This window comes from Penicillium nucicola (genome assembly GCF_028828085.1).
Source record: "Penicillium nucicola strain IBT 29836 chromosome Unknown utg000010l, whole genome shotgun sequence".
In the NCBI taxonomy this organism is placed as follows: domain Eukaryota; kingdom Fungi; phylum Ascomycota; class Eurotiomycetes; order Eurotiales; family Aspergillaceae; genus Penicillium; species Penicillium nucicola.
The window spans coordinates 2,785,452-2,804,058 of NW_026643134.1; the positions used below are offsets into that span (position 1 = coordinate 2,785,452).

At 48.9% G+C, this 18,607-nt stretch overlaps 9 protein-coding genes across 9 annotated transcripts; 3 read left to right on the forward strand and 6 right to left on the reverse strand.

Moving 5' to 3' along the window:
• Window positions 1–226: 226 nt before the first annotated feature.
• N7511_009600 (uncharacterized protein) lies at window positions 227–1,767 on the forward strand (the record flags this gene model as incomplete). Its single annotated transcript, XM_057131977.1, has 7 exons — window positions 227–281; window positions 341–442; window positions 566–734; window positions 799–922; window positions 974–1,130; window positions 1,191–1,461; window positions 1,524–1,767. 7 exons carry the CDS (start codon window positions 227–229, stop codon window positions 1,765–1,767), a joined length of 1,122 nt encoding a protein of 373 aa, XP_056979965.1.
• Window positions 1,768–1,980: 213 nt separating this feature from the next.
• On the reverse strand, window positions 1,981–3,151 carry N7511_009601 (GTP-binding protein; the record flags this gene model as incomplete). Its single annotated transcript, XM_057131978.1, has 2 exons — window positions 1,981–3,033; window positions 3,101–3,151. The coding sequence occupies 2 exons, from the start codon at window positions 3,149–3,151 to the stop codon at window positions 1,981–1,983; spliced, it is 1,104 nt and encodes a 367-aa protein (XP_056979966.1).
• Window positions 3,152–3,866: 715 nt separating this feature from the next.
• On the reverse strand, window positions 3,867–5,268 carry N7511_009602 (type III PLP-dependent enzyme; the record flags this gene model as incomplete). The annotated part of the gene is made up of 2 exons (XM_057131979.1): window positions 3,867–4,915; window positions 4,971–5,268. 2 exons carry the CDS (start codon window positions 5,266–5,268, stop codon window positions 3,867–3,869), a joined length of 1,347 nt encoding a protein of 448 aa, XP_056979967.1.
• Window positions 5,269–6,622: 1,354 nt separating this feature from the next.
• Window positions 6,623–7,729, reverse strand: N7511_009603 (protein N-lysine methyltransferase family protein; the record flags this gene model as incomplete). Its single annotated transcript, XM_057131980.1, has 2 exons — window positions 6,623–7,235; window positions 7,296–7,729. The coding sequence occupies 2 exons, from the start codon at window positions 7,727–7,729 to the stop codon at window positions 6,623–6,625; spliced, it is 1,047 nt and encodes a 348-aa protein (XP_056979968.1).
• Window positions 7,730–7,951: 222 nt separating this feature from the next.
• N7511_009604 (uncharacterized protein) lies at window positions 7,952–9,324 on the forward strand (the record flags this gene model as incomplete). Its single annotated transcript, XM_057131981.1, has 2 exons — window positions 7,952–9,022; window positions 9,079–9,324. 2 exons carry the CDS (start codon window positions 7,952–7,954, stop codon window positions 9,322–9,324), a joined length of 1,317 nt encoding a protein of 438 aa, XP_056979969.1.
• A 504-nt stretch (window positions 9,325–9,828) lies between these two features.
• Window positions 9,829–10,885, forward strand: N7511_009605 (uncharacterized protein; the record flags this gene model as incomplete). Its single annotated transcript, XM_057131982.1, has 3 exons — window positions 9,829–9,993; window positions 10,156–10,302; window positions 10,364–10,885. 3 exons carry the CDS (start codon window positions 9,829–9,831, stop codon window positions 10,883–10,885), a joined length of 834 nt encoding a protein of 277 aa, XP_056979970.1.
• Window positions 10,886–11,040: 155 nt separating this feature from the next.
• N7511_009606 (EthD domain-containing protein) lies at window positions 11,041–11,613 on the reverse strand (the record flags this gene model as incomplete). Its single annotated transcript, XM_057131983.1, has 2 exons — window positions 11,041–11,313; window positions 11,401–11,613. The coding sequence occupies 2 exons, from the start codon at window positions 11,611–11,613 to the stop codon at window positions 11,041–11,043; spliced, it is 486 nt and encodes a 161-aa protein (XP_056979971.1).
• A 779-nt stretch (window positions 11,614–12,392) lies between these two features.
• Window positions 12,393–14,799, reverse strand: N7511_009607 (fungal specific transcription factor domain-containing protein; the record flags this gene model as incomplete). The annotated part of the gene is made up of 8 exons (XM_057131984.1): window positions 12,393–12,757; window positions 12,810–12,873; window positions 12,924–13,138; window positions 13,203–13,512; window positions 13,568–14,003; window positions 14,058–14,356; window positions 14,408–14,491; window positions 14,539–14,799. The coding sequence occupies 8 exons, from the start codon at window positions 14,797–14,799 to the stop codon at window positions 12,393–12,395; spliced, it is 2,034 nt and encodes a 677-aa protein (XP_056979972.1).
• Window positions 14,800–15,290: 491 nt separating this feature from the next.
• Window positions 15,291–18,483, reverse strand: cym1 (pitrilysin family metalloprotease cym1; the record flags this gene model as incomplete). The annotated part of the gene is made up of 2 exons (XM_057131985.1): window positions 15,291–18,048; window positions 18,107–18,483. The coding sequence occupies 2 exons, from the start codon at window positions 18,481–18,483 to the stop codon at window positions 15,291–15,293; spliced, it is 3,135 nt and encodes a 1,044-aa protein (XP_056979973.1).
• Between the last annotated feature and the right edge of the window lie 124 nt (window positions 18,484–18,607).

The following is an 18,607-nucleotide window of genomic DNA, read 5'->3' on the forward strand; positions in this document are numbered from 1 at the left end:
CGCATATCCCTGACTCGTTATCTTCGGCTCATCAAGCAGCTTTATGACGTGCTTCTAGGCCTTTTTCGGCGTGTTGATGCGGGGTTTACTTCGGAGTAGATGGTGCGTAACAACGGCTTATATACTATTTGTTTCCCGGAGAGGGGGTTACGTACTAGATAGTAAAGGTTATAGACAACCACTTCATCCATCAAATCACCTCTAGGGAATTCACAATATCTGCAAAATGCCTGGAAAATTCATTGAAAACTATGACCATGTCCCAGAGACAAAGGAGAACCGTCAGTCATTCTCTTCTGCTGCTTCGTATTAGGGTTGCTAATATATTCTTCCGTCTTAGTTGACTACGCGGAGCTGATCACCCTTGATTTGGAGCGCTATGAGCAGCCAGGTGGAAAGGAAGAGCTTGTGAAGCAGCTAGACCATGCGGTTAGAAATGTTGGTGAGTCAATCTTTGCGCTAAAATACGCCTCACGGATGCGGCATGCATAACCCCAAGGCGCTTGGTTTCAGTGACCTCTGTATCTATCGCTGGATGGATTGCTGAACAATCATCTGTCAATAGGCTTCTTTTACGTGAAGAACTTCAACATCAGTCAGGAAGAGGTAGATCGCCAATTTGCCTTTGGGCGCGAATTTTATGCGCTGCCACTCGAGGAAAAGCTCAAATTCCATAACGCCGACGATCTTGTGAGAGGCGAGTACAATGGATACCGGCCAGCTGGGCACAGAATGTAAGGGTCTTCTTGTTGGTCGATCTTGAGTTAAACCACGGGGGGCTAATTGACCCTCAATCAGCCTCGGAAATGGTATCAAAGACAATGTCCAAGTATACAATATCCCCAAGTTCGATGGTCACCACCAACGACAGCAGCCTGCAGTTCTGGCTGAAAACATCGCAGAAATCGAGGCCTTTAGCCGGGTAAGCATAGTCAATCAGGTCCAATACCTTCTCTCCTACTAACAAAACCAGAAATGTCACACTGAGGTTGTAGAAAAGCTCCTCCGCCTCTTTGCAATTCTGCTTGAGCTTCCCGACGAGGACCAGCTCGTGCGAGACCACCAATACGACGTCAAGGGCGAGGATCACTTACGCTACATGCACTATGCAGCTCGAAGCGTAGAGGACAGTACGTGTTCAAGAGTCCACCGTTACCATTTTCATCAGGCTAACCCCAACTGATTTACAGACAAAAAGGTGGGCGAATTATACAGCCCCGGCCATACAGATCTCGGAACCGTCACGCTGCTGTTCCGTCAGCCAGTGTCAGGTCTCCAAATCCTCAACTCTGAGGGCCAATGGAAATATGTCAAACCTCAGAATGCCACATTGACGGTCAATACCTGTGATAGTCTGACTGCTCTCACGGGTGGCTTGATCAAGAGCAGTGTTCACCGTGTACATGCTCCTCCCTCTGATCAAGCCCATATTGACCGACTGGGTGTTCTTTACTTTGCTCGGTGAGTTATCTTGCAATGGTGGACAGCTGATTTCGTTTTGGTATTGGTGCTAATTGATACAGTCCCAACAATCACATTGTTCTGGACCCAATCCAGAATAGCCCAGTGCTTCAGAGACTTGGATTGACGACTAATGCGTTCACTGAACTGGGCCAGCATCTCACTACTGAACAGTGGGTTCAGGTGCGACAGACTCAGCAGCAACGCCGTAACCGTGATGTGAAGATTTCTACCGAAGGGAAATATACCTACAAGCCTAAAGACCTTGAGATTATTCCCGGTTTGCAAGCTGCTATCTACAACTAAGTCTAAAGTTTTGAGTCGTGGAATTGATACATATAACGTTAAAGCCTGACTCGTTCTAAGATGGTCCCTGTGGAGCTTACTAGAAAATGAAATGGAAGCTATTTGAATAATTCAGAAAGAAATTGCATCTCAATGTTTGGAATCTATCATGTTCTATCATTCATCAGGTATCACAAAACCACATTACATCTATACAAGAAAACAGCTCTTCATCTAAGCCAAACGCTCCACAGTCAGCTCCACACCATCTCCTTCATTAGCCTGGACCAGGCCGCCAGCATCCAGCTTCTTCTTCCACTTGGCAGACTCATATCGAGCCAAGATCAAAGTAATGCGGCCGACAACAGTCTCATCAGCGCCCTCCGCAACAATAGATGAAGGCGTGCAAGTCCATCGACCAAACGCCCAGTTGAGAATGTAGTATTGCACACCAACCTCCCCAACCTTCGGCTTAGACGCAAGATCATCCGAAGTCTCAGCCGGCAAATCCTGCTTCGAACACCGCAGAATACCCTTAATGCGATAAATCTCATCCCTCGGCGCAGAAGAAAGGAACTGCTCCAAAGCAGTCACATCAACAGTGCCCCCCTCAGAAGCAGCCTTCAAACAAACAGAAAGCACCTCGACCTCAGACTGATGATCATGCTTATGTTCATGTTCATGGTCATGGTCATGCCCATGATCCCCATCCGCAGCCTCAGTCAACCCCCTAAACAAAGCCCCATCAATCCCCAACAAAACATCCTGATCAACCCTCCCCTTAACAGACTTAACCCAAGGCGTCTGGACCTCCAAATCCCCAACACGATCAAGACAAACATCAAAACGACCCTCGGGTACATTCTCCCACTTATTGAAAATAATCAAATCAGTATACTTGGCCTGCAACTTCGCCGTAAACGACGTATCCTCGTACCCCTCCCAGTTCTCCACATCGATAACGCTCACGACGCCATCCAGCGCGAAATGGCCGCCCTCCTCGCGCGCCAGCCGGTTCACCTCCATCGCCAGCGTGGCCGGGAACGCACTGCCGCTGGTCTCGATGACGATTCGGTCTGGTTTCACTTCGTTGCGGAGCTGCGTTAGCGCGTCGCCTAGTGAGCCGACCATGTTGCAGCATATGCAGCCGTTGAGCATTTCTTTCACGCCGCTGATGCTGCTTGTGGAGGCTAGTTGGCTGTCGACGGCTACATCGCCGAATTCGTTCTTGAGGAGTGCTAGTCGGTAGGTGCTGGGGAGTTGGGGGATTAGGTTGAGCAGGATTGTCTGGTTTGGGGTTGGTCAGTTGGCTGTTGGCTGTTGGCTGTTGTTGGTGGGGTGGTGGATTGCGTACGGTTTTTCCTGAGCCTAGGAAGCCTGTAATGATTGTGATCGGGATCGCCATTTTGGATATGTTATTTTCTTATGCTCCTCGGAGGGTTGGCGGGGATGAAGTCTGGACGGTGAGGGGCATTGAGAATATTGGTTTTGCCTCGCTATTCTGCCGGCAGAGTGTGGCAGAAATAATCATATCCGATGCAGTTTTCTAACTGCAAGAATGCCCATTGTTGTAGGACACAAAAGCGGTCTAAGAAATAATATACATATTTAGCGATAGACCCTTTATATATAGTGCCTAGGGCGTTGTGACCTACTTTACGCTCAGTGTATCATCGGATAAAGGCGGTAGAAAAGGCGGTAGAGGAAGCGGTAGAAAAAGCGGCATTCAAAGGCGGTCTACTTGAAACACAACTGTATGCGCAAAGAAGGCCAAGAAGGTGCCATTACAGTAATGAACAGTTTAGTAGGAACTGACGTTTTAGTGGGAGGATATAAGATAGCCCCCTTCATTCACACCTGCCCATTTCACTGTGGAGAGCAGATTGTAATCAGTGACAATTCAGACACGTCACATATTGGAACACCATCATGACAATTGACACAACGCGAGAAGGCAGCTCTATTCTATGTTAAAATCTAGAGAAGGGGGGAAATGAAGTATGCTGCAGAACGCACGATTAAACTATATGACCTTTACCACTGGGCAGAGTGATTCCGATGATATATTCAAACAAAAAAAGACAAAATGCACAATGTTGAGCAAAACAAATAGATCCAAACTAGTAGTTGAGCAGGGCCGAAGCGCCATTCTCGCTCGAGATGTAGATCACCTCGTGGTTGTCGGAGAATCCATTGAAGCGAGTAGCGCTGCACTTAGTGTAGGCACCCATATCCTCGAAATAGAGCCAGTCACCAGTGTTCAGCAGACCAGGGAGCTCAATCTTTTCGCTGATGACATCGATGCCGTCACAGGTCGGGCCCCAGATGGAGTAAGTGATCTTCTCCGAAGTCGCAGAGTTCGGAGTGCTGGGCTCTGAGGCGCAAGTCAGAACCTGGGCAATGGGATGCTGGTGATCGAAGATGATGTTCGAGAAGTTGCCGTAGACACCATCGTTCAGGTACAGCATGTATGCATCGCGGGATGGATCCGTGGGGTCCGGAATGTCGCGTCGTGCGATGACGTTGGCGGCCAGCGTATAAGCGGTGGCTACATAGTAGCGGCCCGGCTCGGCGATGATACGGATGTGCGGCGGGAAGTAGGTGTCCACGGCTTCACCGAGAATGCCCGCGAACTTCTCGAAGCTGTCCTGGCAGAATCCACCACCAACATCCAAAGTGTGGAGCTCGTGGCCCACTTCTCCCGCTTGGTCAAAGACCATGCGCGCATCCTGGACGGCCTTGAGGAATGCGGAGGGATCTTCGGCGCCGGAACCGACGTGGAAGCTCACACCGACGACCTTGAGCTCTAGCTGGTAGGCCAGCTCGAGCAGCGGACGAGCCATATCCATGGACGCTCCGAACTTCATACTCAACCGGCACAGGCTGGTCGAGTCGTCGGTCAGGATACGCAGGTACAGCTCCGCATCCGGGAAAGTGGCCTTGATCTTATAGAGCTCATCGGCATTGTCAAAAGTCATCTGCTTGACGCCAACCTCGGCAGCATAACGCAAGTACGACTTGGTCTTGCAAGGCTGCGCATATATAATGCGGCTAGGATCGATGCCCGTCTGAAGGGCCAGATCGATCTCCGACTTGGAGGCACAGTCGAAACCGTTTCCAAGCTGAGCCATGAGGCGCAGAACCTCTGGGTCAGGGTTGCACTTGACAGCTGAAAACATTATTAGCAAAGCTCAAGGTCTAGGGTTCCTTCGAGGTGAACTCACCATAAAAGGGCTTGATACGGCCCAAGTTCATCTTCCAGCGCATATGCTGGCGGTAGACCTCCCCCATGTCCGCCACATAGAAAGCGTCCTCCTCACCAGGGCCACAGTGGTCCACATCCACCTCGGTAGCCCGCTTCTTCAACACATCTAGAACAAGTTCCTTGGCAGTCAAGGAAGATTGCAACAGATGGTCCTCTCCATGACTGCTGATGGAACCCTGCAGGTCCAGACCATTGGTATAGTCTTTCTTGATAGTGCATATTTCAGCAGTCGATACACACGCAGTCGGTGCCATCATCGTACAGCTGCGACACAGCACGATTGATCAGATAAAAAAGATAGAAAATAGAAAGTATTTAAACTGGCAGACGACTGCGCGTTAGGGAGGACGAAATGTGTCGCAACCGAAGTTGACTGGACCAAGCCTCCTAGACCCTTCCCCCTCAAGAGGAAGAACCTTCGAAGAAGTCCTATGCGGCAGCTCAAAGAACGAGGGAATAATCTCGTGGGGCGTCAACGGGACGAAAAAAGGCGCACCGGACGAGAACTTAGAGACCGCAAGCAGGAGGTGGAATGTTGTTAAGAGTGTCGCGTTGACGTCGAGTGGAGACAATTTGGCTAAGAAGCTGACGAGAGGTTGGAGCCGTGATGACCGGTTGCCTTTGGTAGTTCCAAAGGCAGGGTCGAGCTAAAAAAAGGGACCAAATCTGAGAGGGAAAAAGAGACCAGTTAGCACAGCTGGTCAGAGGAATCCCGGCGGTATATTATATAAGAGGGAGAAAAGTGGACGTGTGGGAGGAAGTCCGAGGGTTCAGAGTTTTTAAAAATTGGAGAATTTTTGGAGGGGCGCAGCGAGAGAAGATAGGGCACACGACCAATGGAATGAAAAATGCCGCAAAAGTCATGCACCAACACCACCCTGTAACAATCAACAAAAAAAGAGACTCACCTGGTAAACGAGTTGAGGACCCAAAATAAGGGAGATGGGAAGAAGAGAGGAGGGATGACGACTCTGTGGGGGAAAAGTAGTTGCTTACGGCATCACCCCCGAAGGGTCTTAGTTCTCAGGGAAAAAAAAAACTTGACAGCGAACCCATCAAATGCGTTATTTTTGGGACCTTACTGCTACTCGATCCATTTTTCTTACTAGTGCAGCTCTCCTATACGTCGCTAAATGTATATGATGCATGAGGCGCTGAGCAGATCCCGCTTGGCCGGCAATGCTGAATTCAATTGCCAACATGCGGTGTGAGCGACTTCGGATTATCTTTGCTCGTTCCTGTGACGCGACTAAGTGCTTAGCGTCATGATACACGTTGAGTGATGTATGCACCTGGGCCTCGGTGTGGCTGGTCAGGAATTTATAGTATGAGCTATATAGTTGAGTAGTTGAGTCACATAAACGCCTCCTGCACATGTATGTCCAAGTAGAAGTAGCTATGTTCTACATACACCTTGGACATGAAACATACTTAGCATAACTGGACACACTTAGGCAGCGATTTAGCCCGCATTCACGTGGGGGGTTCTGGGCCTGTGCACGGGCCAGGAAGGGATCGGCCTCTCAGCTTTGTTGCGATAGTCATATAACGTTATAAGTTAAGTTATACTTCACTCTATATATGCCCCGTGTGTGTCTATTCCTTGCCTTTTTATGTGCGACTATAGCAATAAAACTGAATCTCATCTACCTGATCATGTTGTGAAGGGAGCTGCATACTGTCCTTCACAGCTGTAAACCCGGCAGATCCCATCAGATCAAAAAAGACGGTCTCGCTGTCGTGTCGTCTTTTCAGAGCCACCAGGATAATTGCGTCCGGTGATGTCCGAACCAATCGGTCCAGCACATTGACTAGTGCGGGCAAGCTATCTGCGTTGTAGGTGCAATCCGATACCAGTATTAACTCAATGGGCCGGCTGCAGAGGTCATCCGGGGGGTTGTCCCAGTCGAGGTTTTGGTATTCAATATTGGACTGTGGCGCTGTCTTAGCCTCTTCAATGTTCCGTGTTATTATCGACTCGACCTCAGGGAGGTCCGTGAGTAGGACTGAGCAGTTGGGCAGCATATTTGCCAAGGCAATGCCTACTATCCCGCATCCTGCCCCTAATTCGACCACTTGGAGAGGTGAGCTGCGAACAGTTGATAAAAGCCGAGTCAAGGCGGGTATTGTTGAGTCTGCTTGTTTGTGTTTTGGTCTGCCAGTCGTAGCTTTTATTTCGTCCAGGGTCCTCTGCAAGTATATCACTGAAGCGAGGCCCGCGTCCCTGGGAAAATCCTTGTTTAGCAACCGGAACACAAACAATCCATAGAAATACATAGCTTACCATATGTGCCGGGCAATGCTATTACCAGTTTCTTCCCAAATATTCAAGCCTTCGTGTGGTCCATCTCTACGAACCAGCTTTTCTGCAGGCAACTTGAGCCCAAATGGTGCACTGGTGGCAGCCATAACTAATGGCACTAAGGATTTATCCTCAGTGGCCTCGGGTTGAAGTTTGACGCTCAGCTGCATGGACTGCTGAACCAAAGCCGAAGGAAGAGGTCCCAAGTTAATGGCTAGTTCCCGATTTCCAGCTTTCCATGTAACTTTTTGTTCAAATCCAGGAGGCTTCTGAATTGAAGACACAATCAATTCGACATCTTCGGCGAGGAAATCATCCCCCAGGTCTGTGGTGATGCAAATAAGCGCGGTGATGAAAAGGGAGCCTTTCTTCTGCTGAACCCTCGGGGTCTTCAAAAATTGAATGTAGTAGACCATGGCCAAATACCCCCAATGCCTCTTTTCCCTCACTCTTTGCGCATCTTGCGATCATCCAAAATTACCCCGGATCGGTATCTCACGTGTCGGCTGACTAACAGGAGATGACATCGGTTGCGTCCAACTTCACTTCACCCTCGACTTTGTTAATGTCGCCGGCGACAGCCGGTGGAGTGAACTGAACTTTGATCAAATCACCGTTCCTCCATCCACTTGCCCAACATGATGCGACCGCGCGACCCTCGCTTCCGGCAACGGATCAACCAGATCTCGCATAACCTCGAGTCCGCCAACGAAACAGCACAAGAAGGTCTCTACGCATTCTCCCACAACTATATCTCGCCATGCTTTGCGTCGATTGGAAGCTGTGTCAATGCATGCACAGCCCCTTGCCTGCCGAGCCGGGAAGACCACCTGAGGCGGAGACGACGCGGACGAGCCGAGGCTAACTTTGATTTCTACGATGATTGGGAGAACGAGGAAGAAGAGGATAGCTTACTTGGATGGGGGACCGGTGAGCTCGACAGGCTTCTTGCTGGTAGTGGCCTGGCGCGCGGGAATGCAGAACAGCCGCGCCGGCCGAGGAGGATGAGCTATGGAACTCGGAACACGCGGCGACGGAGCACAGTGCATATTCCGGATTCTCATACAGACCCAACTGTGATTCCAAGTTCATCTTTCATTGGGTTCCTTGAGCGCTTTCCATGGAGATTCGGTGCCCGCGGAGTGAAGTATCGGCCTTCCGCCGCTGATCTCCAGGAACACCCGGGCACCCGGCGCTATGCACATGAGGATGAACCCTTGATGGAAGATATGGATGATGACACTCAGTTATCTCCTACCCCCGTTGGGAGGAATCGCAGTGCGACTCAATCGTCCCGTGGGACATCCAATTCACTCAGTTCGCGCGGTGATCTATTTCCTAGCGACGAGGAGGAAGATGCGGTACCCCTTGACGATGAGTTTGCACTTACATTTACACGGCGAGGAACGGGATTGGAATCGGATGATCAATCTGGGACAAAATCTGAGTTGACCAAGTCTGGTTCTGCATCTAGCTTGGGTGGTGCATCGTCTAAAAAGAACAAACGAAAGAATAAACGCCGCACGAAGAGATTATCGAGCACAACTGACGCTCAAATTACTAAACCGGTTGATACACCATCCATGGCGGATCTCAAAACAGAAGATCAGCGGGCTGCATTGGAGGAAGAAGCAGCCATTGAGAGGAGAAGACTCGCTGCACAAGAATTAGCCTTGAGTCGGGGTTTTGAATCAGGAGCAGGTGACAAGGTAGGATACATCACATTTTTCACGGTCAAATTTAACTTACACTGACCAAGTCACAGATTCAGCCCGCTACAAAGCCCACCAACACAAATCTCCTGCCACAAGACGCGGCTAGACAATCCACGTCCCCATTGCGAAGATTCAGTGATTCCTCTGGACAAGAAGTATCCTCCAACCAAACTGAACCTTTCCCTGCTCTCTCACTATCGCCTTCTTCTATGGTACTGGAGTCTCAAGACCTTTCCAAAGCCTCACCGAGGCCCCTCTCCCCCCATGAACCCGATGATACGAGTGCCCTCGACTAATCAGCACTGGAACATATCTTACCATGCTCATCCTTTATTTTTATTTTTATTTTGCCCTAGGTGGTGCTCGAGGTCTTTGACCACCGATCACTTTCCTGTATGATATTACGAGCGACTTTGTTGTACATTATACCCCCTGATACGAAATGAAGAGTCCTAAATATTTTGAACTGCGTGCTTCTCTTATCTCTTTCCCACATGCGGTTTTGTGGTAGCTTTGTAATACTTGAAGCTCATAACCGTGAAAGTGATGCAAAGAAACTAGAATACTAAGACAAGCCGGGACCGGGATGTCGTTATCTCCACAAGTTCGGGGATACGCACGGCCTCAGCAAGTTAGTGCAAGGCATTCCTGTACCGGCCAGTGTGATTATATCACGCTCCGAAAATCCAGTATGATTTGAAAGAGGTGCCATCTTAAAATTCTACCGCTTCACATATACTTTTGTATACGGCAATCATACACAATACGGCAGTCGTCGGCCATCTCGCCCTAGCTGCATCATGGCTAGAGCTGAACAGAACCTCAAGTCCATCTTAGATGGAAAATTTGACCCTAAAGAACTCCCATGGTATGAACATGATCTTTCTGAGATTCCACAACCAGCGAAGAAGATTCTCGAGAGTAAAATCCCCCCTGCGGAAGTGCTTGAGCATGTAAAGAAAGTGGTAAAGTCCCTTCCTTCCTGGTATCGACCTTCTGATTGGTGCTGATGATTCTTGTCAATTGCAGGGAGATAGAGCTTTTGCCGTGGTCAGCATCTCCTGCCAATACCATCAATACTTATTTTTGGTGGATCTTTCGAAACTATTTTACTGACCAACGTCTAGTTTCCATATCCATGCATAGGAGCGTTTCGTTTTTTGGATATGTCTGTAGTCCAATCACCGGTGTATGCTGAGATTCTCCATCGTCTGAAATCCGGTGAAAAGCTACTAGATGTTGGCTGTGCAGTCGGACAGGAACTGAGACAACTGGTAAGAATCCTTCATATTCATACCAACCTGTATGGAGTGAACTGGACTGACAAACTAAAAGGTCTTCGACGGCGTTCCATCAGAGAATCTCTACGCTTCGGATCTCCGTCAAGACTTTTTTGATATTGGCTATGATCTATTTAATGATCACGATAGCCTAAAGTCTCAATTCATAATGGCAGACATTTTCGACGACAACTCAGACCTGGTAAAAGCCCTAAGCAACGGAATTAATATCGTCAATGCCGCTTCATTCTTCCACCTCTTTGACTGGGACAGGCAAGTCACCATCGCAAAGCGTCTCATCGGGCTGTTGCACGACCAGCCTGGGTCTCTCTTGGTTGGAAGACAAGTTGGCCGTGTTGATCCGCCTCCTCCGGAGAAGAAGAATGAGGCTGGTTACCGTTATCGCCATGATCCCTCCACCTGGAAGAAACTTTGGGAACAGGTCGGGGCAGAAACGGGGACGGAGTGGGAGGTTGAGGCTTGGATGGAGAAGTGGGATGGGGCTGGTTCTATGGAGAAGACATTCAATGGAGGTTTGGAGGCGTTCAAGTTGAGGTTTACTTTGCGCAGGATTTGAGAATGTGTGTTCCAATCGGAGTCTGCTCATTATGTACTTTGTATCCGATCCATTGATGCAGTCCCACCACAAATTGACAAATGAAGCTATCTCCACAATCCAGCCAGTATTCTATGCAAGCTGAAGATGACCGAGAGTAGCTCCTTGTTTCTACTTCATCCACTAGCATTCGTAGACAGTCCATCCGTGTTGCCAAGCGGCTCAAAAGCCTTGCCAACAATCAAGTTCTCCGATCCAACCATGTAGCTAATTGGCATCTGTATAAACCGATCACAATCCTCAAGAAGTGCGGCGGCATATTCAGGGCTGTTATAAAAGACCAGCCAGCTATCCCAGTCTTTCACCCATAGGTGCGCGCATGCGTCAAAATCGAGCATATTGCCCCCGATACTTGCAAGTCGAGCTTTCATCTCGGGGGTTTGGTGATGCTATTAACGAGTGTTAGATAGCTATGTAGAAGGATTTCCCAGTATCATAGCTTTTCGTTCGAAGCATCGTGCTAAACAGTTTCATACCTGAACATATCGAAGAATGTGATCCTGGAAGGCTTGAGTCGCAACAGTTAGATCTGCATGAACTGTCTGCCAGTGTGCGAAAAAGTCGTCGTATGATATTCCCTCGAGCTTGCGGAAAAACACCGAGACCTTAATCGCTGTTTGAAAGTTTGGTTTGGCTTCATAGCTCAGCTCTGGGTGTGTGAATTGATAGTCCTTGGGTAGAGGAGACATGGCTGCTTGTGCTAATAGCTTGGCTTTCGTCCTGCGTAAATGACCAATTTATCGCAATTATCCGTGCGATCACATAAAAATTAAATGTGTCAACTTGCCCCTCCAGAGGTTTCCTTGAAGTTCCGCTTCTCGGGAAATTCATCAGTCTAACAGATGTAGCCTCTGGATTGGACAGACATGACTTAGTCTGGCCAATAGACATGTATGGATGCACGAAAGAGGAGCCACTTATGAACCCAGCGTACGTTGGCTTTTACTTCCCCAAGTCGAGGGAAAATGCGTTATGTGGGAGCTGATCCGCGCGAATGAAAGTTTCAACTTGCATATTCTTCTTTATTAAATGGGGTATTTGTGTCCCATGGACTTGATAAATTTCCTGGATTTGGGATGCTCCGATTATTATTGGTATTCCAAAAGAAGTTTCCCATAGTTCAATGCTCCCAATATGACCCAAGGGGGTCCATATAACGTTATGCAAGTGCAAGGATTAATGCACCCACCGCAGTTACTATGAGTCTAAATCAATCGACCTCAGTCTTAAGCACACATATTACCAGCTCAAGCAACTCAGCATCAATATCCAGAGAGTCACTGCTTTGAGATCTACTACTTCATATTCAACTAAGATCGATCAAAACACCCACCCATCTGATAGGTCCTAATCAGCTTGACAACACCCCCATCATTGCGAAAGTGATGTTGTAGAGCAGACCAGACAACCACTGCCTCCTCTCTATAATGATCCCCACGTTTGTTTCAACACGATATCTTCAAAAGGATCAAATTGAAGAACTACCATTTTGACCATTTTCATCGGCACCAAAGATTCGGTTCAAAGTAGACGGCAAGGCTCCGGCATCCTGCTCAGCACAGTCCCATTGAGCCTGCGGCGTAAAATCATACTGCACGGAATTCTCATCAAATAACCACGGTGGATTTGCAAGGGCCATAATTTCCTGGTCAAATATGGTCCAGGACTCATTTGCAATAGGTCCGGGAAGTGCTAATGCCGCGCTGGTATCTGGCGGTGTATGCATAGCCTGCATGCTGGACTCAAGACGACGGAAAAGAACTGTGTGAATGCTTGCTGCGGATTGGTTTGTGCGTTCGAGGCTTTGAAGATGGGATTGGATCAAGTGAAGGTCTGTCGCAAGATTAAATTTGGTTCGTTGGTGTTTTCTTGGAATTATACATACCGTCCTGGTGGGTCATGCCGTCTTCAACGCCTCGAAGGAGGAGTATGGCGGCCCAGGTGATCATCTGTACGGTCAGACCGTATAGGGAAATAATTCGATTTCGAGTTGACTTACCACCAGATCCCAGTTCGACCATATACTTGCATCGTCTTCTCTTAATCTTAATACAGCTCGAGCCGACACAAGTAGTTCGTGTCTCTCCACAGAGCTGATGTCCGTTGAGCTGAGATCGAATCCACGCGCGGGATGATAAATTGATAGCACGTATAGCTTATGTAGGTGATATTGCAGTAATATGAGAATGCCCTGTCTGTCAGATGGAGTAGGTTCTAAAATATTTCCATAGTAAGCAAGACACTCAAAGATCAAAACCATGCCGAGGACGACACTCACGAGACGAGCCATTATATCGCACCAGCCAGTCATCCAGCTTCCGTGCCCAGACTCTGATCACTTGAGAGTCATTTTCAGTAAAAGGAGTTCGAACGGCAGTGATGATATCAGTCTCATTCGTATTGATGGAGGCCCAAATAGTTGGCAATCCTCGGCCGACAAAATGGCTTAGACCGTAATGCATCATTTCTGCGAGGCCCTGAAATGCATTGCCCTGGTGGCTATCTAGCCTTTGAATTCCGGGTGCAGGGGCATGTCGTGGTACCAGGGGGTAGGACATGTGCATTGATGCATGTTCGATGTCAATGACCTATTGACAGTTCAGCTGAGTGAAATATCAACGGCTTGGCTCTTTATTTGCTTACCTGAAGACCTGAAAACAAACCACGCCAATCATGCATTGTAGCGTTCATTTCCGCGGGACAATGATCCAACCAGATGCGATAAGCCATGGAAATCCACATCCCAGTGGCATCAATATATGCTTCAGAGCTCAGACTTGCCATGATCAAACCAAGGATATTGTGAAATGCGGTCTGGGTTTTCGATTGCGAAGAAATATCATGTTGATCATCCTCGTGCAGAGTCGTCTGTGATGAAAAAGGTTGCAAAGATGGAGCAACAAGCTCTGCAATAGCACGGCAAGTTGCCGCAAAGTACGTTTTTTCCAATGATGCCAGGTCTAAAGATGGGTGGTGCAGCGCAGAGATATACAAGACCGAGGCAAGCAAGAGAGGCGTTGGACGTGCAAAGACATCACGACTTTTAAGGAAGTGAAGAAGAGGCAAGTTATTCAAAAATCTTATGTCTCTTAGCAATGCACTTTTGTAGATCAAGCAAATGAAAGATACATACGAGCTCCAAAGTTGCTTGACAATAGGCTGGGACCAGACACTTTCATCTGAAGAGGAACGAGTCATGATCCGTAATTGAGCAACGGCTTTCCAGACCCCCTGCAAAGGGGCCGAGTCCACTTCCTCCTCGGGGCTTTTCCCATGGGACGACGCTACCTCATCATCTTCTCTCTCGCTGATGCCCAGTGCAGCCTCGACTCTCGCCAATCGGTTCAGAATTGACTGATGCTCGGCGATTCCAGGTAAAAATGCAAGGTTTGCATCTTGTTGTAGCTCAATCAAGCCATGTATAGCAGATGCCTGAATAAAACATAAGTATACGCTCAGCATCTGCATGAATCACGTTCTTACATTGGCCCGTGGCTTGAATACGCACTGTACCTGATTCTGTTTGCATCGGCGACAAGGAGGAGATCCAGATACTTCACATTTCATCTATGAAACTGTTAGCTTTGGTCGATCTGATATGTCCGGTTTGGAACATTGTTTGTATACATGCCTTCAATCGTCGGCAATTTATACATGCCTTGGTCGGCCGTGGGCCCACCGTCACCGCAGTGCTCGATCTCTTCATTTTGAAAAAGGAGGATTCTACATGACTTGCCAGACGTAAAACAGTAGATTACCCAGGTCAATGGCAGAGCGAATCTTGGAAGCAGAAGAGATGTTGAGCTTATCAGGGCCACGTGAGGGGTGAGATTAGACTTTCTCCGCTCTGAGCTCCCCAATGACAACTGTGCCATTTGAGGCTTCAGGAACGCGGTTTTGGATTTCTAGGAATCTATACTAATTTACAAATGTTCTCCCGATTTTAGTCCGTCCTGTGTAGACTTAGGTCCAGGGCGGTTCCGAAAACGGAGATGCGAAGTGTGCCGAGGGGCTCACGTTCATTTTGTTCTGGCGCTTGCATATTCCACGAGGGAAATGATGCGACATCTCGCAACCAAAGGAGAAGCCGGTTGTAGATGTGATAAGCTCTGTGCCGAAGCACGTATAGATCATCAGCGCGGGTGGGATGGTGCAAGAGAAGGGGGGTTCGATGGGATGAGCAGAAGAAAGAGAAGAGTAGATCTATACAACTCGGATATAGGAACATATGTACAAGATAGGTGTTCAGAGGCAGACATAAAAGTACACGGGAGGCTGAGTAGTGTTACAAGTATCCTCATGATACATCGGCATCATGAAGATCATACTTCACAGGATAGAAAGCGGCAGAATAGGCAGTCGTCACTTATGCAGAGGTAGCGGCACCGTTCTGTCCATCCATGGAAAGCTTGCGAACATCCCATTCGGCGTCAGCCCAGTCCTTCTTCTCACCAAGAATGCAAGTCGTTTGACGAGATCCGTTCACCAGGAACTTATCAGCCGCCTCGTTGACATCCTTGGCAGTGACATCCAAGACCTGTTCTCTCCAGCGCTGGTCCATTTCGTGGGTGACACCACTCATGAAGTAGCGGCTACCTTCATCATCGACACTGACGGGGGCATCAAGGCCTTGGAATATACCAAGCTTGGCCTCTTCAATCTCACGCTCGGACCAAGCACGGTCTCTGGCAAAGATACCGCTGTTCTTAAACACCTTCAGAGTGTTCAGAGGGTTCGGGTCACGGTAACTCATGAAGGTGAAGAGACCCTTCAAGGGACCATTGCTAGCACCGGCACCATAAGCACCTCCCTTCTCGCGGATCTCGGGATGGAGGTAGTTGTGGGTGAGAAGCTGTGACATGACGCTGAGAGGAGCACTGGAGGGGTCGACGAACGGCACAGTTTGGCTAGTTTGGCCGGAGTAGTATACCTTGTATGGCATGTCATAGAAGGCTTTGTTTACTGGACGGAAGGTCGAGCTTCCCGGGGTGGAGGCCGGAGAGCGGGACTGGGGAAGTCCAGAGATCCACCTCTGCAAGATAGACTCATTGCTGCTGGCGCTTTCCTTTTCGCAAACCATACGAACACGAAGGTTGGAAGAAGAGATGGCGAAGGACTGGATCAGGCAAAGCTTTTCAATCAACTCCTGTAGACGCTCGGGAGAGGACTCAGCATCGCGAAGGAGATTGGCAGTGGCTTGCAACTGCTCCAGACCAGATTGTTGCTCCTGGATCCAGAAGGTAGGTGAGAGGCTGGCTGCCGCCGCATTGACTGCGAAACGGTGGCCAGTTCCGGCAATAGAATCCAGGGCTCCGTTGGTGGTCATTCGCAACAGCTCCTGGATCATGGCGGGTGCAGCAGGGCTCGTGAAGTCAGTCTCAGTGACCAGCACAGAGAGCATTTCCAGCATCTCGGGAATATTCTGATCAAGAGCGAAGCCAGAGAATTGCATACCCTCCTTAAATTGATCCAGGTGGTTTGGCGAAGAGACAAGGAAGGATGAAGTCGAAATACCGCCAGTCTTGAGCTTGATCAAGTCCTCCCATTGCTCCATAGACCGGTTGGCAGTTCCCAAACGCATGACACAGTCGTTAAAGAGAGGCATAAGCAGGCGAAGATCGTCGGGGAGATCGACGAAATCGTTCAAGGCTTGGAAGTAGGTCAGGCCATTCGTGGGGGCCTCACGCCAGACAACGTCGGCACTATCGATCTTTGACTCACGGAGAGGCTTGCGTTCCTTCTCGCGCGAGATATCCTTCACTCTCACAGACGGGAGACAGCTCAAATCGGCATTGTGAGCATCTTCCTGGATTTTAAGGAGTTCCAACTCCTCTGCTCCAAGGTGAGCCACGGCTTTTTCAACAGATCCATGCTGCTCAATGAGCTGCGCAAGCTTCTTGTCCTTTCGGACAACTTCCTTGTCGTCCAACTCCTTGTTAAAGGTGGGTGTGCCAACCATAGTGAAGGTCATGCATTGGTCGTTGATGAGATACTTTTGCACTAAAGATTCGAGGTAACCAGGTTGCGCGTATCTGGCCTTGAACTCCTCAATAACGTCGTTCCACGCAAGCTCTTTCATTGGGTTCGAGCCGTTGAGCCACGATGAGATAGTCTTCTCCATGACGCCAATTCCAAAGTTGGCGGTCTTGTGGCGCAGAGAAAGCTCTAATTGATGGAGGAATCCACGGACCTTCTCATCACTGAAGCCAGCCGAAACAGTCTCCTGGAAGACCTTCTGGACAACGTCCTTGACCGTCGGGGCTTCCGCTTCACTCACGCCGTTGAGACCAACCGAGAATATGGGGGTTCTGCCTGACGGGTCAAGACCAGTGTTTGGTGTGAATGAAGAGCCAAGACCGCTCTCAATAAGAGCCCGATACATAGGCGAGCCATAACCATCAAGCAGAAGCGAGGAAACAATGCCAACGGAAAATGTTTCCACAATATCAGTAGTATCACCCATGTACCAAGAAGTAGAGGTTTTGTGTTGCTTGTCTTCGGCGGCGAATGTATCAATAGGTCCGGAAACAGTGACACTTCTCGGGCCTTGGCTGAGATCCAAGGGCTTCTTGACATCAGTATCGGCCTGGCCTTTCTCGAAGCCATCCAGCACAGCGCCAACCTGTTTCAGGTGATCCGCAAGTGGCATATCACCATACGTGAGAATTTTGGAGTTGCTGGGATGGTAGTTACGCTTCGAGAAATCGGTCAACTGTTTATGGGTGAGATCTGTGATGTATTCGGGGTCTCCACCAGAGTTGTTCAGCGAAGGAACGATACTCTCCTTGAACCGAATGTAGTAAAGGTAGTTTGCGTCTGAGATTTGGCCCTTCATCTCGTTGTACACAACACCCTTGAAAACAATGTCTTCCAGTTGAGCCTTCTTCTCAGCCTCCGCGGCGCGGGGATCCTCAGGACCCAGGCGCCATCCTTCTTGGCGGAAGTCTGATTCTTTAAGAAGAGGGTGTAATGTCGCATCGAGGTAGACAGACAGAAGATTCTGGAAGTCCTGCTGGTTGGTTGTAGCAAAGGGGTAGGTGGTGTGATCGGAGGCTGTAAAGGCATTCATGAAGTTGGACAGCGAACGAGGAAGCATCTTAAAGAAGGGGTCTCGAATCGGGAATCTAAGAACATTGAGTCAGCTAACTTTTCCAAGTGTTCACGTTCTGCCATGTCACCTACTTTTCACTTCCACAAAGTGTGGTGTGCTCCAAAATGTGAGGTACACCAGTAGCATCCGGTGGGTTTGTCTTGAATCCAATTCCAAATACATTGTTTTTGTCGTCTCGTGCCACATGCATGTAGTCCGCATTGGTCTTGTCGTGCTTCAACCAGACCGCAGTTAGATGAAGCTCCGGCACATGCTTCTTCTCTTGGATGGTAAAGCCATGGAGCTTCTCACCAACCTTGGGGAAGTTCTCCAAGTTGGTTACTGTTGAGGCGGCTCTTGCCCAAGTGTGACGTGGAAGGATCGTGGTGGCTTTCAGTGTACGAGTACTGAGAGGCTGACGAGCGGCAGGCACTCGCGCCGTGCCGAGGCGCATCGATGAGCGCAACATGCTGTGTATTAATCGTGAGGATATTAAATGAGCATTTCAATCCAGGCAAGATGCAGAACGTAAAAGGAGGGTTTGAAACAGTCGAAGCAGTAAAGATCAGAAGAAAGCAGAACTAAATATGCGG